This window comes from Lissotriton helveticus, chromosome 1_1 (genome assembly GCF_964261635.1).
Source record: "Lissotriton helveticus chromosome 1_1, aLisHel1.1, whole genome shotgun sequence".
NCBI lineage: Eukaryota > Metazoa > Chordata > Amphibia > Caudata > Salamandridae > Lissotriton > Lissotriton helveticus.
The window spans coordinates 1,880,376,537-1,880,393,423 of NC_136057.1; the positions used below are offsets into that span (position 1 = coordinate 1,880,376,537).

The 16,887-nt window shown below is 43.6% G+C and overlaps 2 protein-coding genes across 12 annotated transcripts in view; one reads left to right on the forward strand and one right to left on the reverse strand.

Annotated features, from left to right (window-relative positions):
- Window positions 1–14,728, reverse strand: part of ANGPTL1 (angiopoietin like 1) — a 48,605-nt gene extending 33,877 nt beyond the window's left edge. Inside the window, exons 1-2 of the mRNA XM_078642127.1 lie at window positions 14,482–14,728; window positions 10,898–11,740 (exon numbers count right to left, since the gene is read on the reverse strand). Of these exons, the coding sequence (XP_078498253.1) occupies window positions 10,898–11,738 (841 nt within the window). The 5' untranslated portion in view covers window positions 11,739–11,740; window positions 14,482–14,728. The remainder of the gene's footprint in view (window positions 1–10,897; window positions 11,741–14,481) is intronic.
- Window positions 1–16,887, forward strand: part of RALGPS2 (Ral GEF with PH domain and SH3 binding motif 2) — an 890,309-nt gene that overhangs the window by 582,330 nt on the left and 291,092 nt on the right. The gene's annotated exons all lie outside the window — the stretch shown is intronic.

A 16,887-nucleotide genomic window follows, 5' to 3' on the forward strand; every position in this document is an offset into this window, starting at 1 on the left:
TTACATTAATGAGGGGTGGGGATGAGCTCACTCACGGACCATTCATCAGGTTCTGAAGCATTCCCCTTTTTAGGTTTCGCCTGGCGTCGGAGCTCCTAGCTCCGCCCAGGAGAAATCTTATGTCCCTACAGTGTAGGGCTTAGTCCCGCCCTCTGTTCCATTGGCTAGCTCCATAAATGGAGGCTAGCCATTAGAACAGAGATCTGTCCGTCATGGCCGGACCAGATTCGTGGGCGTTCCGGGGATTTTTTACTCATCCCGCCCCTTTAAGAACATCATTGCGGCGGTGGGCGGGTTTACTTTTTTTTTCTCTCAATGTTTGTTTTCGCCATTTCGGCGAAGATGGCGGCCGGGCAGTAGCTTGTTAAATACTGAATGTGGAACGGGCTGTTCGTAGGGGCGCTGACTCTGCTTCTCGTGAATAAGTAACCCGCTCCCCATATCAGCACCTAAATATAACTTATTTTGTCACGCTATCCCTCTTTGGCAATTACATGCAAAAAACCCTGAGTCAGAAATATGAGAAATCCAAACGTGAGTCTTACCTTCCGCCCCGGGCAAAAGACTTCAAATATCCGACTACCTCTCCTTTGCTTCAAAGCATAAGCAGCACAAAAAGAGATACCATTCCAGTGAGGCAACCAATTGCAGGTTTGGGACGGATTGACAAGCGTGCGAGAGGTCATTTGTTGGTTGAAGTTTCAAGGAACCCTTCTATTGGTTAGAATAACTGACCAGGCCCCGAAAAAAAGAGGGCACGCCCATTGCCCAAGAAAAACTGAAACCGTCGCTTCTGTTGCTGCTGCAGAACCGGAAATGGCTGCTCGTGGCTCTCGGAGGTAGAGCGTGGCGTAGTCAGCCGTCTGCCGTTGGGAGTCTGTCCCGGGCAGACACGGACTCTGGGACAGGGCGCTATTCTTCAACAAGAGCAGCGCAGTGCGAGCCACCCGCTGCCCTGTCACTGTCAGCAGTGCTCGTTTGTCAGGCGCGGGAGGGGCGTGTCACTTGAGGGGTTGCCAGCAACATGTGAGTTGCCCGTGTTGTGTGATATTTGGTATCCACGTGGGATTTTGTAAACCCTGCTCTTCGGCAGTCTTCTAAGCTCTGCCCTATTGGCCAGCTCAGTAAACAGATTGTGTCCAATGTATATAAGATAGGGTGACCAGATTTAAACAAGCATTTACAATGCAACGGTTTCGCCTTTTGGAAAAGTTAGCTATTTGCAATGTAAATGACAATGCCATTTATTTATCTGTTTTCAAAACCAACACATAAATACTAATTTTGTCATTTACAATGCCAATAGCTTAAACTTTTCCAAAGGCGAAACCGTTGCATTGTAAATGCTTGTTATAGATCCTTGGAAATCTTGTGGTTGCAGGCCTTCTGCAACATTAGCAGAGATATGGCTATTGACCAATAGGAAGAAGGGGAATGTCTGATGCTTAAAGACCTGAATCCAACTCACAGTGCAACACTTTCTGCTTTAATCTTATACCCAGGGGCTGAAGGCCAAATATAAATTTGCTTCATCTGGGTTAGTATTGGCAAAATGCTGTATTGCTATTCGATGGATGAGATCACGTGTTCCCTCCCCAAAGACCTGAGATAGAGATGTATTAGAGTGGGCTATTGCAGAGGAAATTCAGAGGAAAACAGTTAAAACAGATGTTGAAGTCCTAGAATGTTTAGAATTATGATCTGCAATATTTAATATGTTGCTATCGGAGAACGTGGATGGGAACTAGCGGGAAAGTAGTATTGTAGTTGAACGATTTGTATTGTGGTGAACTATCAATGACACACGGTTATTGCTATGGTCCTATTTTTGTTTCATTCCATGCTGCCCGTATCATGAATTCGTTCATGCTTGAATATAGAAATGCGTTATTTTTTTGTTTGTTTTTTAAAGTACTTTTAACAGGATAAAGATGACTGTTAGGCTTTAATTGTGATGTTCTCCATTAAGTAGCTAGAGATTTTGTTTGGGTGGAGGTTATAACCAGGGGGTTTTCCCTGACAGTGAGGGACGTTAACTGTGTATGCTGCATGCACACCAGGATAAGGCCGTGTGGAGCAGGAGGTGTTTCTGAAGTAGGCTACCATGACAGGAGTGATGATCGTCGGCGGAATGAGGAGGTGGAGGGTTCGATCACAATGTGTAAATGTTTTGGATACTGCATTCCACTGGGATCATATGAAACAGGTTTGCAGGTTTTGATCACTTGACACGACTCCATAAACTGATGTGGCTATAATGGTGTAATGGGAGCATAAGTGTGCAGATTTTGCACACCATTGTGCTACCAATGAGCGACTTTGGCAGCGAATGTAAGATCGCAGATTCAGAGAATATTTTCTACTGCAGCTAAATAAAGGTAGACCTACTCCTAAAGTTGAGAATACATATTTTTATAGATTTTACCTGCTAATTTACAGCACACTAGGTAAAGCCATTGTCCTCCTCCATTTGTCCTATTTTTAGTGTGCTACTGCTTGTGACCTTCCTTTTTCAGTTCTTCCACATATAAAGGATTAACTTTGGGTGTAGTGTTTTTCTTTTCAGTGCTGTTCTCTGTGATCCGCCTTCTTTCTTATCTGCCTGAAGTCAATACAGCATGTTTCTGGGAAGTTTGTGGTGGCAGCTCTTTACAGCAGATTTCTAGTTAGGCTTGCATCTTCTAGTTGGAAATGTTGCACTCTGCCTGCCACCATCTCCTGTGCACAGTAACATCTGGATGTTTCTAGAGAAATGGCTTCAAGAAGATGCAAACCTGAGGTCCAATGCAAAGTGAGCCAAGCAGACTTTATTCTTAAATCCCCTCAGAACCCAATAAGTAATCACTAGGAACCGTGTCAAGATTGCAAAAGACCAATGAAAATGGGCGAGAATTGTGTCTTAGCTTGAGCCCTGCTAAAGGGTCTTCTGTCGAATGTGCTTAGTTATTTTATTTGAAATTATGCCCAGAGTCCAAAACCCTCTGTTTTCTAATTTCAGAAGAAGACTTCAATACACCGTCTTCAAAGCCTACTATAAATAGGTATGCGTGCTGCTGGTCACAAATGAACATCCGCTCGCTGTTTGATTAGTCAGGCCTTGCCCACTTTTTTCTCATAGGGGTAGCAAATCCAATCCTTGTTCAGAGATCCTGGTTCAGTTATTAGGCCAAGAGCCCAAGGTTTTCAATAAAGATCCTAGTCACTGTTTGGTAGTCGTTATTACCAACCTTGATATTCCCGACATTAAATCTCTATACATAGGCAGCACTAACATTCACTCTTCAGACACTTTTTAAAAACCCAATTGTTAGACTACTAGTATTTTGGCTGTGACTGGTACATTAGTAACAACACAGTGCATTAAAACCTTTTAATGTCAGTATCTGTCTCACCTTAACTTGCACAACTTGTTGGTGTATTTACGTCTTGAAAGTCCAGGAGCTTCTGGGAGAGGAGCACGATACTCTGTCAGCCTTTCAAATTCTGTATTAACGAGGCAGAAGTACATTTCTGAATCCTTAACCAAACTCATCAGGTCTCGGTGATTATAATCTTCAAAGTGGCCAGGGTTTCACTGTCACTTGTGAGAAATATTTCAAAGGCGCCTGCTCCTTTTGCATGAATTCACTTAACAGATAAATTCCACATTTGTTTAATTTCCTTTTCTAGATGTCTGCAGCTCTGAGTGACTGCATATATCTGAAACTGAAGGCTGTGGAGTTTGATTCCATGAGCTAGAGATAAACTCTCAACAGAAGGGGAGAGAAAACAGACCTCTGTGGTAAACAAAGCACACCTTATGATGGGAATAGGATGACCTGTTTGTTAGTTGTTTTTTAAGATCTTAGAAGAAAAATGATATTGCCTCTAGACCAAAGTCTAAAGTTCCAGTTCATTCCTTTAGACATTCAGTTAGATTGTAATGGTCAGTGGTGTCAAGTGCTGCTAATAGTTCATGAGCATGATAGTGCATTGTTAGACCCACTCATGCTAACCACTGATGTTTTGGTTTCTCTTGTTGCTTAGATTCCGGTTACGTGATCTTGTAGGTGGCTGCGCTATTATACCGGCCAAGTCCTCTCATTCCAAGATTTTGTTTGGATGCTGGAGGCTTGTGATTGATTTGTGGTTAGCTAAGATGTCTGAGTTGGCATTGCATTTCTTCAACATAGAATAGTTATTAGAATTAGTTGCAGTGATTCGGTTTCACTGCTTTTGGTGGTGGAGGCATTCACTAAGCCATTAATGTCTGGCGCACGTGTTGGAAAGAACTTTGGCTGTCACTCTTTGACTAGCAGATGGGAGGATTTGATTTTAAGCAGGGACTGCGAAGAGCAAAGGAAATGCCAATCCCTTTGCGAGAAAGTCGCCAGTGTAACAGTCTGTTCTAAAGTTTCCCCCAATTAAATGGTCTAAAAACCAGTGGGTGGCTATCTTTGACTGTTGATGAATCAGAACAAAAGATATTTTCAAAATTGGCAGTCAGTGTTTCCAGAGCACCTAAAGAAAAAAAAATCTGAATTGTTAAGTGATTTCTTGGATACTCCAAACAGATCCTGAAGTACAGCATGTGTTCTGCTGGTACAGTGACCCAGTCCATGGACTTGACTGTCATATTACACAAACATGCCTTTATGCATTCTACCAGGTTTTTAGAGTATGTCCAGTCCACTTGCTTTGCTGTGGCTTGCAGATTTTTCGTGAAAAGGTAGACTTGTCCCTGTAGTGCTTCACAAATAGCAGGACTGGACCTAGCTTCACTTGCGTGGGAGTTCCTTCAGCAATGTAGAACGTTCGGGAGCTCAGCAGTCTTTGTAGAGGCAATACTCCCACCCAGTCCAAACACTTAAACAAATGTACCACACTTTCAAAGCAGGGGTGGATCAAAAAGTTGCCCTCTCCTTCCATCTTTCAGTGGGCTAAGTGTCTACCACTTTTCCACCAATTGGCAATCAGCCAGGATTGACAGCGGGGTCATGCAGTTGATCGGTAAGGGCTTTGCCCCACCCTTCCTATTCTCTCCTGCGAACATCCTCCCTACTCAAAGATTACGTTTTGGTTGGAACCCATCCAACATGGCCACTGTCTGTTTTTAGCTTTAAAGTGACTGCTAACCATGTCTCTTGTTTTGTGGATATGCCCAATTCAGAAAGGCTGCCTCCGTTTCAGACACCTTTGTAGCTTCCGTTGCGCTGGGCAGACAACTTCTATATTGAAAAGTGACAAAGAGCTCTCATAAACCCTCGGACGGATGGGTTTCTAGACTAGAGTTATATTGATAGCTTTGTGTTTTACACAGAGCCCACTACTTACCAACCTAGTGTCCGGTACTGCTCCTCACCACTGAGTGACCTGGGTAACCTCATGCTGCCTATGTCAGAGTTGCCAAGCTTCTCCGTCAAGCATCTCTCCCAACTGGTCAACCTTCGTGGTGCCTTTTGAAACTTGAGGCAGTGAGTGTTTTAAGGTTTAAGGTTTTTTGAGGAATGTGTGATTGTCGTTCAAGGATCCATTAATTGTGTAGGATGTAGCTATAGATGGCCAGTGACAAGGGGGTGTTTCCATGTGTTGATTAGAGTGACTCCTTGCCACCATGCTGAATTCAAACCATTTCCTTGTAGCCAATATACTCAAACACATCACAGAATTTTCGTGGAGGAGTAGTTCTCAGACTTTTGCGTACCTCCTCTGTCATGAATGAACCAGCTGGTCCGTTTCATGACAGTTTAAGCTCATTAATTTAGTTCTGAATATGTATTGGTTAATCTTGCCTAACCATAACATCATATCCAGCCTTCTGTTCTGTGGACGCCACTCGAATACCGAATTCCTGCTCAAGATTAAACATATAGTGATTAATTTACTCAGTTGTATTAATTTGTAAGCAGTGGCATTATGCACCCTGTACTGGAACGATAATCCTTCTACTGCCTCCAAACATTGTTTTTCTGTGGCTTTCCATTCTCGGCAGTGCCTTTAGCTAAATGCTAAATTCTGAATTCATTTTGAGGATGGGAGCTGGCAGGAAAAGAATGATCATGGTTGGCAGTGTTCCCGCCCTATGGCAGCTGGATGTAAGAAACATGCTTTTTAACTTTTCACTTTTTTGTTGACTTCATCTCATGCCGTATTCTGTCTGGGTACTGAAGAAACATGTGTAAGCTGAGACATTTTGGTCAATTTTTCATTTTTATGTACTTACTGTGTAAAAATGATCCATGTTTGATCCCACTTTCAACATAATACATCTGTTTCCCAAATCCTACTTGCTATACAGCTATAACTATGAGCAAGCCTATCACAACCTCCCCAAAAACTAGTGAGAAACTAGGCGAGTGTACATTGTTTGACCTTTTTCCGAGAGATCCATTGTGCCGGCTTAGAAATTGTACTTTTATCTGTAGTTCTAAAAGTATTGAGAAGCTTTCCCTCACCTCTAAGCAAGGGAAGACTAATGTGATCCATACATTATTATATTTTTCCAAGCTGTACCATGCAGAATGGGTAAAAGCACACAATAAGATCCTTATGACTGCAAAATGTCCTTACATGTAGTAGGGGAGCAGCCAAGAAGACTGTGATCAGGAAAGAGGAAATATGATGTTCTCTCCTAAAGTATCCTTAACACTCTGAACAACAGAGACTTAATCCCACCCCTGCACTCCTCCTTCACCCATCTACCAATTGCGAGAGGTACGGGAAGATTATTTAGAACTTCTGTCAGCAAAAAGGCCTTATCGCCTTTCCATAGGAGCCCTGTCTCCTTGGTCCCCACTTCAGTGACTAGGTCTCCTTTCTCCTGCTTCAGGACTGTCAGCAGTATACTTCTACGGTCTGGGAAAACAAAAGCACCTCCATCTTGTGCACAGGGACAGGCCAGCGGCATTCCAAATGAAACCCACAGGCCTCCATTACTTTGTATCCTGTATTCGTAAAATGCATATAATACACTGGCCACATACATACACGTGCGTATAACATACACTTGGGATGTTAGCTTCAAGTCCCTTTCATATCAGCAGTTACTCTGCTGTGCCGTAGAAATAACCTAGAATGGGTGTAGGTAACAAAACAACTGTAATATGTCTTCGTATTAATGAGACGCTCTCAGCCAATTTCATAATTCTATTTAGTGAGTGAGTAAAAAAGAACACGAAAAAGAAAAAATACCTTCAATACAGGTTAGGGTATTTCATTAATCACCAACTCCCCTTGTGCAGTGTATGGATCCCATACCAAGGTTGGTATAGTTCCGACTTTGTTTAAAAGGGCTGTCCTAGGGTTGGCATACAGCAGGCTAGACTCTTTTATGTTTAAGTGAAGTGTACTAGAACTCACATGTCTACCCCGGATAAGGAGCACTTTGTGTAATGTTTTTGCTTTTTACAGCTTACATCCTCAGATTGCTTTTTACAGCTTACATCCTTAAGATTGCTGGTCATCTCAGAAACCTGATTGAACTTGACTGACTTCTGCTTGATTCCTCTACTTTCCTTCTTCAGAGCAGCCACCTTAACTCCCATCCTCCGTAGGCTTTCCATTTCGGAGTATAGTCTCCTCTTCGTCTCATGTATGTCTTCCTTAATCTCTCATCTTTCTTCTTAGATGAGAACCTCTCTTGCCTTGAAACGCTATCCCTGCAACCTAACTTTACCTAAACTCTGCTAGCCTATTCCACCAACAATTCACCTGAAACCACATAGCCCCCCACTAATGATTACACCTAACTGGTATTAATATTCTCTATCACAGAGTAACTGGAGTAAATGTATGCAATGTTATTTTTCTTGAGAGCACATGACTAATCCCAATAACCAACATTGAACAACTGGATTAACCACTAAATGTAGGTTCCGGAGTAGCTTGATACTCGCTGTAAAGCGTTTCAATGCCTCATCAGGGGTAGTAAACACCATATAACTACAGTTACAATGCCAGGGTATCAGTGAATCTCTGAACCAAGGAGTGTCTTTATCAAGTAGTTGCTATACTGGAATGTTTCTGCATCAGTTTCAATACAAAGGTGTGTGTTTGCATCACACAGTCTCTTCATGAAGGGATTAGTACGAGGGAGGCTACTTGTGCGTTTGAATCGGGTATCCTCAATAACATGGAGTCTTCTTCTAGGAATCTCTGCGCCTGGGTGTGCAACAGATCTGGTGTATCAGCACCAGATTCTCACAAGGAAGTCTCTATACTACGACCCAGCTGCACTAGAAAGTCTATACCACTGATTGTTTGCGTCGAGATTTGTGTACAAGGATATAACTGCATTTCCATACCAGGATGCTTATTTGCATTCAGGAGGCCTGACGCCTAGACCTGTCTGAACATGGGAGTCCATATTTCACAGAGTATCCTTGTCAATGAATATCTGTTCCAAAGTGTGTCTTTATCAAGCGGTTCCTATCCTTGGAAGATTCAGCATCAGGGTGTCTCTAGTCTATAACGTGTGTTTGCACTAGGAGTGTCTATCGCAAGGTATATTTACATTAGGGATTGTCTACACCAGTATGTGTTTGTATCGTGGTGTCTCAGTATTATGATGTCTGCTTCAGGGAATCTCTATACCAGGCTGTGCAGCATGGCGGCCACAATGCCATAGTGTGAATGCATTTCATTATTTCTACTACAGTGCCTGCATCAAGAAGTTTCTGCGGTAGGATTTGTCCGCAGCAAGGAGTCTATATAACAAGGTGTCTTTGCATCAGTGAGTCCCTTTACAAAACTGTACCAAGATGTTTCTAGAATAAGATATGCCATAATTTACCGTGACCAGTCAATAGTGTATTGTGAGTTATCAAATAATAAAGAGTTTACTCTAATATTCTACTTTACTTCCTGGATCTGTATCGGGAGGTCTCTAAAGTACTGTACTATTTTGCAGTATTATGTGATACTTTAGAGGACATTCTATAGTGATATACAATTTCCTGTGATTTTCTCAATTTATAAGGGAGATTCTATTCGGATTTCTCAAGTAGTTTAGAAAACACTGTTAAATTATCCATTTCTGGGTCAGACCATAGTGAGTTCTCTGAAGTAGAGTAAAGTTTGTTGTAGTGTTCTGTAAAACTTCACGTGACATTTTATAGTAATGTGAAATTTGCTGTAATATTCTACAGTGCTAAGTAAGACTATTTGGATTTCTCACAAGGAGTCTGGAATGCTCTCCTGTATTCTGTATTTCTCGTTTAAATGTGTGTGTTTTGAAGCAGTGTTGAAGATCTTGTAGTGTTCGATTCTGGGTGTGACGTAGAGGGTTCATTTAGTAATGTGGAAATTGGCAAGTGTATTTTTGGATGAAGTTGTACATGGAGCTGTGTGTAGTGTAGAACATAACTTACTATCTTGCAGCAGGAGGCACAATTGAACAAGGAGTTGTCTAAATTGGTGTGGATAATTCTTTCTTTATTACTGGATGAGACTATTATAATCTCTCGAAGTAGTGCAGGCTATACTGGATTATTGACGGGTGTAGGGGGTTATGCGAAGTAGTGTCGGATGTTTTCTGCAATAATTGGTGAGACTGCACCTGCAGTTCTCTGCAGTGATGTAGGATTAACCTAAGTGAAATGCATTAGTGAGGTAGACTGTACTAGGGAGTTACCTGCAGTGGTACAGAACTTACTGTAAGGTCCTGCAAATCTGGATCAAGTTGCATCAAAGCTCTCCATTGAATGTATAAGTGATAAAATATATTTTCATAACCAGATGAAGTGGGATATTCTCAAACAAAGGGGAAGCATGCTTTCCTTTTTGGGAAACGTTCACCAGATATGGCCTCTTGAGCTTTGCTTTTCTTTTTAATTTTGTTGACCTCTATGATAGTTCGAAGTTTCATTGGGGTCCCTGTATTTAGGCATCTACTGACAAGAACACACAATATTCTAACAGACTCCTACGCAGGACGTGGCCGTGTTAGGAAATTGCATAAATATATGGCCATGTCAGAGTGGCGCCCAACCAAAATGTAGATTCTTTGAGGGTTTTCTGAACAGTGTGTGGCCTCCTTTAGGGGCTTACAAGACGAGGCTTGGCCCGATTAGTAGACTCCTTAAGCTGACTGTGGCCTTATTGGGGGCCCCTTAGGCCAGTTATGGTCACATTAAAAAGTACTTAAAGCTGGCTGTAGCCCCAATGGACAGTTGAAGGTTCCTTAGGCCAGCCCTGCTGCATAGGAGGAGGCAACTTGGGCCTCGTGCCCCCCCCCCCCCCCTCCACTTACCCACCCTGGCTGTGGCCCCAGTAGTATGCTCTAGTAGTATCACCATTGGGAGCCTCACAAAACAGAATGTAAATGAAAATGTATTTACTAGGTTCTCAAGAAAAGCCGTCCCTGCAGTAAGATCACTGTTATGATTTCACCTTTTCCTTAATGATGTCCTGTGATTTTCTGGAACGTATTTGCTACTGAAGTAGTTTAGTAACGTATTTGCTATTTCAAACGTCGTGCCCTAATAATTGTGAAGTTACTCTTCTGAAAATATATCATGTAAACACCTGCCATATGGTGTGTGAACATTCCGTGACAAAGCTGTAGTTTCTCAAAGACTCTTGACCTACCACTGTGGAACCCTGTTGGTGGGCACCGAGAGCTTAACCTACACTATTGTGTATTATAAATGTGATAAACCTCACCCAAAGTGTCTCCATGGTAGCTTAACAATTGCCTGTTTCAATGCATTTTTCAGAGGGACTTGAAGAGACTGGATCATATGTTTTGTTGCAGCGACATTCTTCAATAATTAGTTTGAAAATATTAGATGGGCAGAGTTCTTCATTGGAACTGACCTTTTGTAATAGTTCGTGAAAGTGATATAACTACAGAATAACCTCCTCCAAGGATACATTTTTTTGTGTGACTAGGTGCAGTGCATCAAACATATATGCTTACCTTCATTGATGACGGCCACAGGGGGCGCTCTGAAGGGACTTCTGGTTGGAGAAGGAGCCAGTGGGGGTTGCAGACGACTGACACCATCCCTTGGATACCCTGGGTCTCTCTGGATCTCATTTCCACCCAGCACATTAGGACTGTGTTGCTGCCGCTCTGGAATGTGTTGAGGCACAACCTGAACAAGTGGAGGAGAACCATGGCGGTCCCGACGAGAGAAGACCTTTAGGCACTGGTCCTCTAGCATAGAGATCAGCACAGACTGGTTGTTGACCACATCAATCAGCGAGGCATACTTCACCTCCAGGTCCCTAGACCTGGCTACAATCTTGTGCATCTGTGCTGTGACATTGAGTATCTTGTTCTCAATCTGGGAAAGCTCAAGTAGGTTGTCTCGCTTTCGGATAATCTCATGCAGAAGTTGCATATAGAGCTGTGTGACCCTGGAGTTCATGTTACGGCTCTCCTTCCGCAAGAGTTTCACCTCATTCACTATGTTGCCATCCACATCCACCACCACCTGAAGAGTCTCAATGTCCCTCTTTTGCTTTGACAGCACATCCTTCAGATCTTCTAAGTCCATCCGTGTAAGCTGAGCTTTCTCAGCCACCGGTCCCTTTGTGTGGATGCAGATGGGTCCCGTTATTTTCTGCTCTGGGACCAGGAACGTGTAGCCACACTTTCTGTTTGATTCTCCATTGTCTGTTGAACGAGGGTGCCGTGAAGAGGGCTTGCTGCTTTTTAGTTGTCCTGCCGTGCATTGTCCTGTGGCAAAAAGCACACAGAACAGTCCCAAAGTCCAAGTATATGTCTCCATGTTGAAGTGAAAATTCGGGCTCATGCCTTTTAGAAGATCAATGGGCGAGGTGTGCAGGAAGAAGAGTTAAAATATTAGAATTAGTGTTGTCAATTACCAAAATACAAAATCACCAGTATTAGTTCAGAGCAGTGTACTGAGGCTAGAAGAGGGTGTTTGTGTTAGGGCATGAGGGAGCATTAACAATAGTGCAGGAGCAAAGAATGATCTGGCGAGTAGAGGATGAGTGGCCGGCCTTCTCTTTTCCTGTGTGTCCCAGGATGTTTTCATACAAGTAGTCTAAATGGGAAACGGAGGTTATACTGCAAACATGACTAAGTTGCCTATGGTGTTCTGGTTGGACGCTTTTCAGTCTTGTTAACTCGAGGTCAGATTGGCACTGTCATACAGAGCCTGTTACTTGTACACGGACGATGAGCCTAAGGGAATTTCTCCAGGAAGTAGACGCTTTCACCTCTACGATTACATGGTTCAAATGACTGCCACTGACCGGTAGATCGTTTCATCTCAATGACTGAACAGCTTTGGAGATTTGCACAATAACCTCAAGCCTTTCTATAACCACAAATAGTGTGAGAGATAGGCTGTACACAGCATGTTATTACAGGGTCTCCCTGACTCAATGGACTGGCACAGTGTCTAATAGGATTAGAGGAGTAGGGCCAGTAGGTGGGGTGCGCCGTTCAGAGATTTCTTTATATGTAGGTTGGGATGAGCTGTGCTAATTTGCACTGGGTCCACCGTCTTTTACCACTACCACCCAATAGCTCAGTGAGTTGGCACATTGATGTATAGCTGTGCACCTCTAGAACACGATGACCATGAGAATGGTGCAGAGATGCGGAACCTGTGTATTCTAAGGAACAATGAAGCGGGTGGTTGGAGATCAGGAGGAAATGATGTAGTAAAATGACTGGTGCAAGATTATAGAGCCCGCTGCCTCCAAGACCTGCTTTTGGCACTATGAAACTGAGTCTTTCATCTCTACAGATTTATGGCTAAGCAGATTGGCACAGACATAGAGCATGTCACATCTATGAAGGTGACTGAGGATACTGACTTACAACTACAGATACTGTCACCTCTACAACTGACTTAATGTTGGCACAACAATCTCGAGCCTATTACTTCTAGATACTACACGGTACACACCCAATATCCAATAACACTGCATGCATCATACAATAAGTACTCCTCCACTATACCAAGCATATATGCTGTGGTCTGCAGCACACATCATAGAGTTGCGGTCCACTAATCCCCTGCTGGATTGTGTATATAAAGCAGTCCACGTTTTTTCTATGTTTGTTTACTCACACCACAGTGTCTACGCGCCATTAATGTGCTAGAATGCATACCTACAGTCTTTGCTTGTCAAACACAGCCTTAAAATACACTTGAACAAAGCGCGCTCCCCCACTCGCATCTTTTCGTAGAGAACATATTTCTGCTGATGTTCGTTCCGCAGCAGTCTTTTTCTGTGCAGGGCATATATCCGTTCATGCACATCCTAGAATCCGTGTTCGCTTGTAGAACAACTCTTCTACAATGCACATCAAAATAAAGTGCTTATGCATCACAAATCCCTCCCTTCAGTGTTTTTCTATACAAAACATTTTTGCTATGTATCTAAAACACGATACACGGAAATAGTGCCCGTGCATGCAGAACACGATCTTAGCATTTCTCTGCCTCAAGGCTCTGTGGTCTGCCAAATATCCCTGAGGTAGCATTCGCACCTACAACATGAACGGCAGACTATAAATGCTTTTTACTTAACGTACACTATATTAATTCTGTGTTTCAAAACGGTCTTTGATAATACCCACTGCAGAAACTGTTCATAGACTGTCGTATATTGCTCTTGCCCAAGGATTCCCTTAAGTACGCCGTACTGTGCCACGGTTTCCACTTGAGGCAGCTTGCCTCTAAGCCCACATACTGCTTTCTGTCATAGCCACCAAGGAAGCCCTGCGAAAGTGCGTAAAGTAATGAGCCCCGAGTGCATTAGGCACCCAGCCTCTGCCTCCTGCTCGGTGCATCCGCTTGGAAGCCTTCCCTCTGCATCTTCAGTGTACATTGTGATCAAACCACTCATAAAACCGTCCAGCTCTTCGGAACAGACACGATTAGGATGTTGGCTCCGGGGGCTGATGCCTGTGTCTGGGGCCTTATAGGGTATTTCTGAGTCCGCGCTGGAGCGGTGTCTCCCACCGGCCTCTTTCATGGTGCTGTTATAGCGCACGTGTGCCATTTGCCCACGGGGCTTGAGGGGGGGTTTAAAAGCGCCTTTATTTTAATAGTTAAATTGTCATGTTTTTAGGGTCCCACATAGCCTTAACAGGTAATTACTGTATTTTGTTAGTCTATTTTGCATTTAAATATCATTGACGGATGCTATAACTCACTCAACAAGAGCCCGCAGTGTTTGTTAGCGGTGTTCAGCCTTGTTAATCTTTGGGTACCAGAGGTATTGCTTCATGACAGGGCTCGGCTGTTTACAGCTATCTGAGCATTTTACCCGTTTTCCTGGTCTGTATTTTGGAGTTTTCATTTAACGTCGGTAGTGTCTTTTCTCACATCCCTCAAGTCACCTTACACAGTACTTTCAAGACTTTTGATGCCATCGATCCGAAATGTACCTATACTTTTATGGGTCTTCTATGCAGACCTCAGGGGGCACCCCTTAAAAGCCCCACACACTTGTAGTCTCAGCAGTCTGTTCGCGCTTCAGTGTTAACGCTGTAAACATGCACATAGTACGCACCTTATCTGGCGTGTTCTTCCTTTGTATTGGCAAAGCCCAGAAACAGACTGTTACGGCTCCGTGCTCCTCTGTAGACACCCCGGCATCTGCATGCTGTAGCCAATGCCTGCCAGACTTGTGCCAATGCTTCTAACACGTCGAGCGGGTGGCGCGTAGGAACGTCCGCACGTGACTGCCTTGTCGCCTTCGGTGAATGCATGCGCGTGGGGCCCACGGCGGTCCCGTCCTGCGCGCGCTGAGTCTGCACGCCGAGCACGCTTAAGCGGAGTTTAAATTCCCGTGCGCACACAAGTGAGCAGAGGTTCAGCCCACCTGTGAGGTCACCGCGGCTCCTCCTCGGCGCTTTCTGGCCGTGGGCCCCGGAGGGCGGTCCTGGGGAAGGGATGGTGAAAGTCGCCGAGTTTTTCAACAAAGCCAGATTGTGGACAGCAGGTTGAGGGTGGGGGCAGCCATGTCGAGGCCCTTGGTGCACCAGAAGTTCACCAGGCACCAACATGTGGCGCACCCGCTTAAAGGTACCTTTTATGTCCCCAACAGAGACCTCCTTTATGGAGTAAAAAGTTGTTGCCGGGGTTCGATATGGGATGAAAGGGACCGCCTCTGACCCGGTAAAGTGGGGAGTGAGCTCAAAAGGAAGCCGTATACAGTTCCCAAAATGTTGACGGGAGTTGTCGCTCTGCCTTCTGACACTATTCCTAATCTAAAGCAGCCCTTGTTTACGTTCGTCTCAAAGCGACCGGTCCATGTGTTCTGGGTTAAGTCGAGACGGGACGTGCCAGGAAAGATATGCGTTAGGGTTCTGTTCCAGAGCTCACTACTAGCTCTGTGCATGTTGCACTGCGGGTACCACATATAGGAATGTTGTTTCAAGGAATGCAAAACATGGCTCATTTAAAAAAGAAGTACATTTAGAAGTCAAAAGTGTGTTCACGATTTCCAGAACATTTGTATTGTACTCAGAAATTAGATTGGCACATGCGTTTTGTGCTTTTTTTGCTGATTGTTTGATAGTATGTTCTCTTGCTGGGTATATACATGTATTCCTTTTTACCTTTTAAACTCTATTTATTTTAAAAAATGAATATCTTCATGCAGTCCTGGTTCTAGGAATTTTTATCAGAATGGGCCACGGGTGCATTCGGATAGGCCAGTGCGTGCCCAATTGTCATTAATTCTGAAGGTAGTCTACAAGCTCTAGATTTGCATTATATCTACTTCCAAACAGTCATACAGAAAATGTGAAGTTACTTGAGAGTAGGAGATGATGCCTATACTCGTCAAACCCAAGCCTGACAATTTTCAGCAGGCCAGCATACAAGCAACTGTATACCAAGCAGATTGCCAACCCTGTGCATGTGCTTAATAAAACCGCTATTAAGACAAGGGTTTGGCCTAAGCTGGATGTTTCGATGCTAAACTCCTAACTTTTGCACATGAAACTTGTTGTAATGGAGAAGACCGATCATAATCTGAAACCTATTGACATTTGGGTTGTTAAATCGCTGGATGCCATCTTGCCACTCTCCTCATTCCACCCAGCCAGAGCTATTCAACCGGCTCCATGGTTTAGTTAATCAATTCAAGTGGGAAAAAAACACTGTAAGAGATTTGAGCGCCTGTGGAAAAAGTCTTATGCTGAAGATGCCTAAATGAAGTATAAAACCTCAATTAAAAAATATCAAACTTTGTAGAACAGACCCCAATTCTTTATTAAAAAATGCCTGACATCTATCTCCAACTGTCCAAAGACGTCAAGAACAACTCCTCACGTGGGGTTTTAGACCTTCCTAATCAGCGAATGAACTAGCCTCAACAAGAACTTTGTAACCGTATAAATAGTTTTAATTTAACACCCACTATGTCACTTTGGCCCACTTTTGACCTCTTCACCTTTCTCACTATTCTCTAAGCTATCAAATCAGGCTCCTCATTGGATCCCCTACCACCGTCCAAACTTCGGCTACTGGATCCAATACTATTACATATGATGGTTGATCTACTAAACACTTCATTACACGAGGGCCTTGTCCCTCAGAGTTGGAAGCACGCAATTGTGCTTCCACTCCTAAAAAAAAAAAAAAAACCAAATCTGGATGCTTCGATCTGTTCAAACTTCAGACCAATGTCTTGGCTACCTGTGCTTTTCAAAATTTTAGAGAAGCATGTTGATGTTCATCTCGCATCCTACGTAGAGGCCCAATAATTTTTTCACCCTTCGCAGTCTGGGTTCAGGGCAAGACCGTATGAAATTCACTCTCCTTGGAGTCACCGAACATGTTAGATGACTCCCTGATGAGGGCGGTACCACTGTGCTGATCTTATTAGACCTTGGTGCAGCTTTTGATACTCTGTCACTCCATCTTGCTTGAACGCCTATCATCTTTGGGCCTGGAAGGAAAGGCCCTT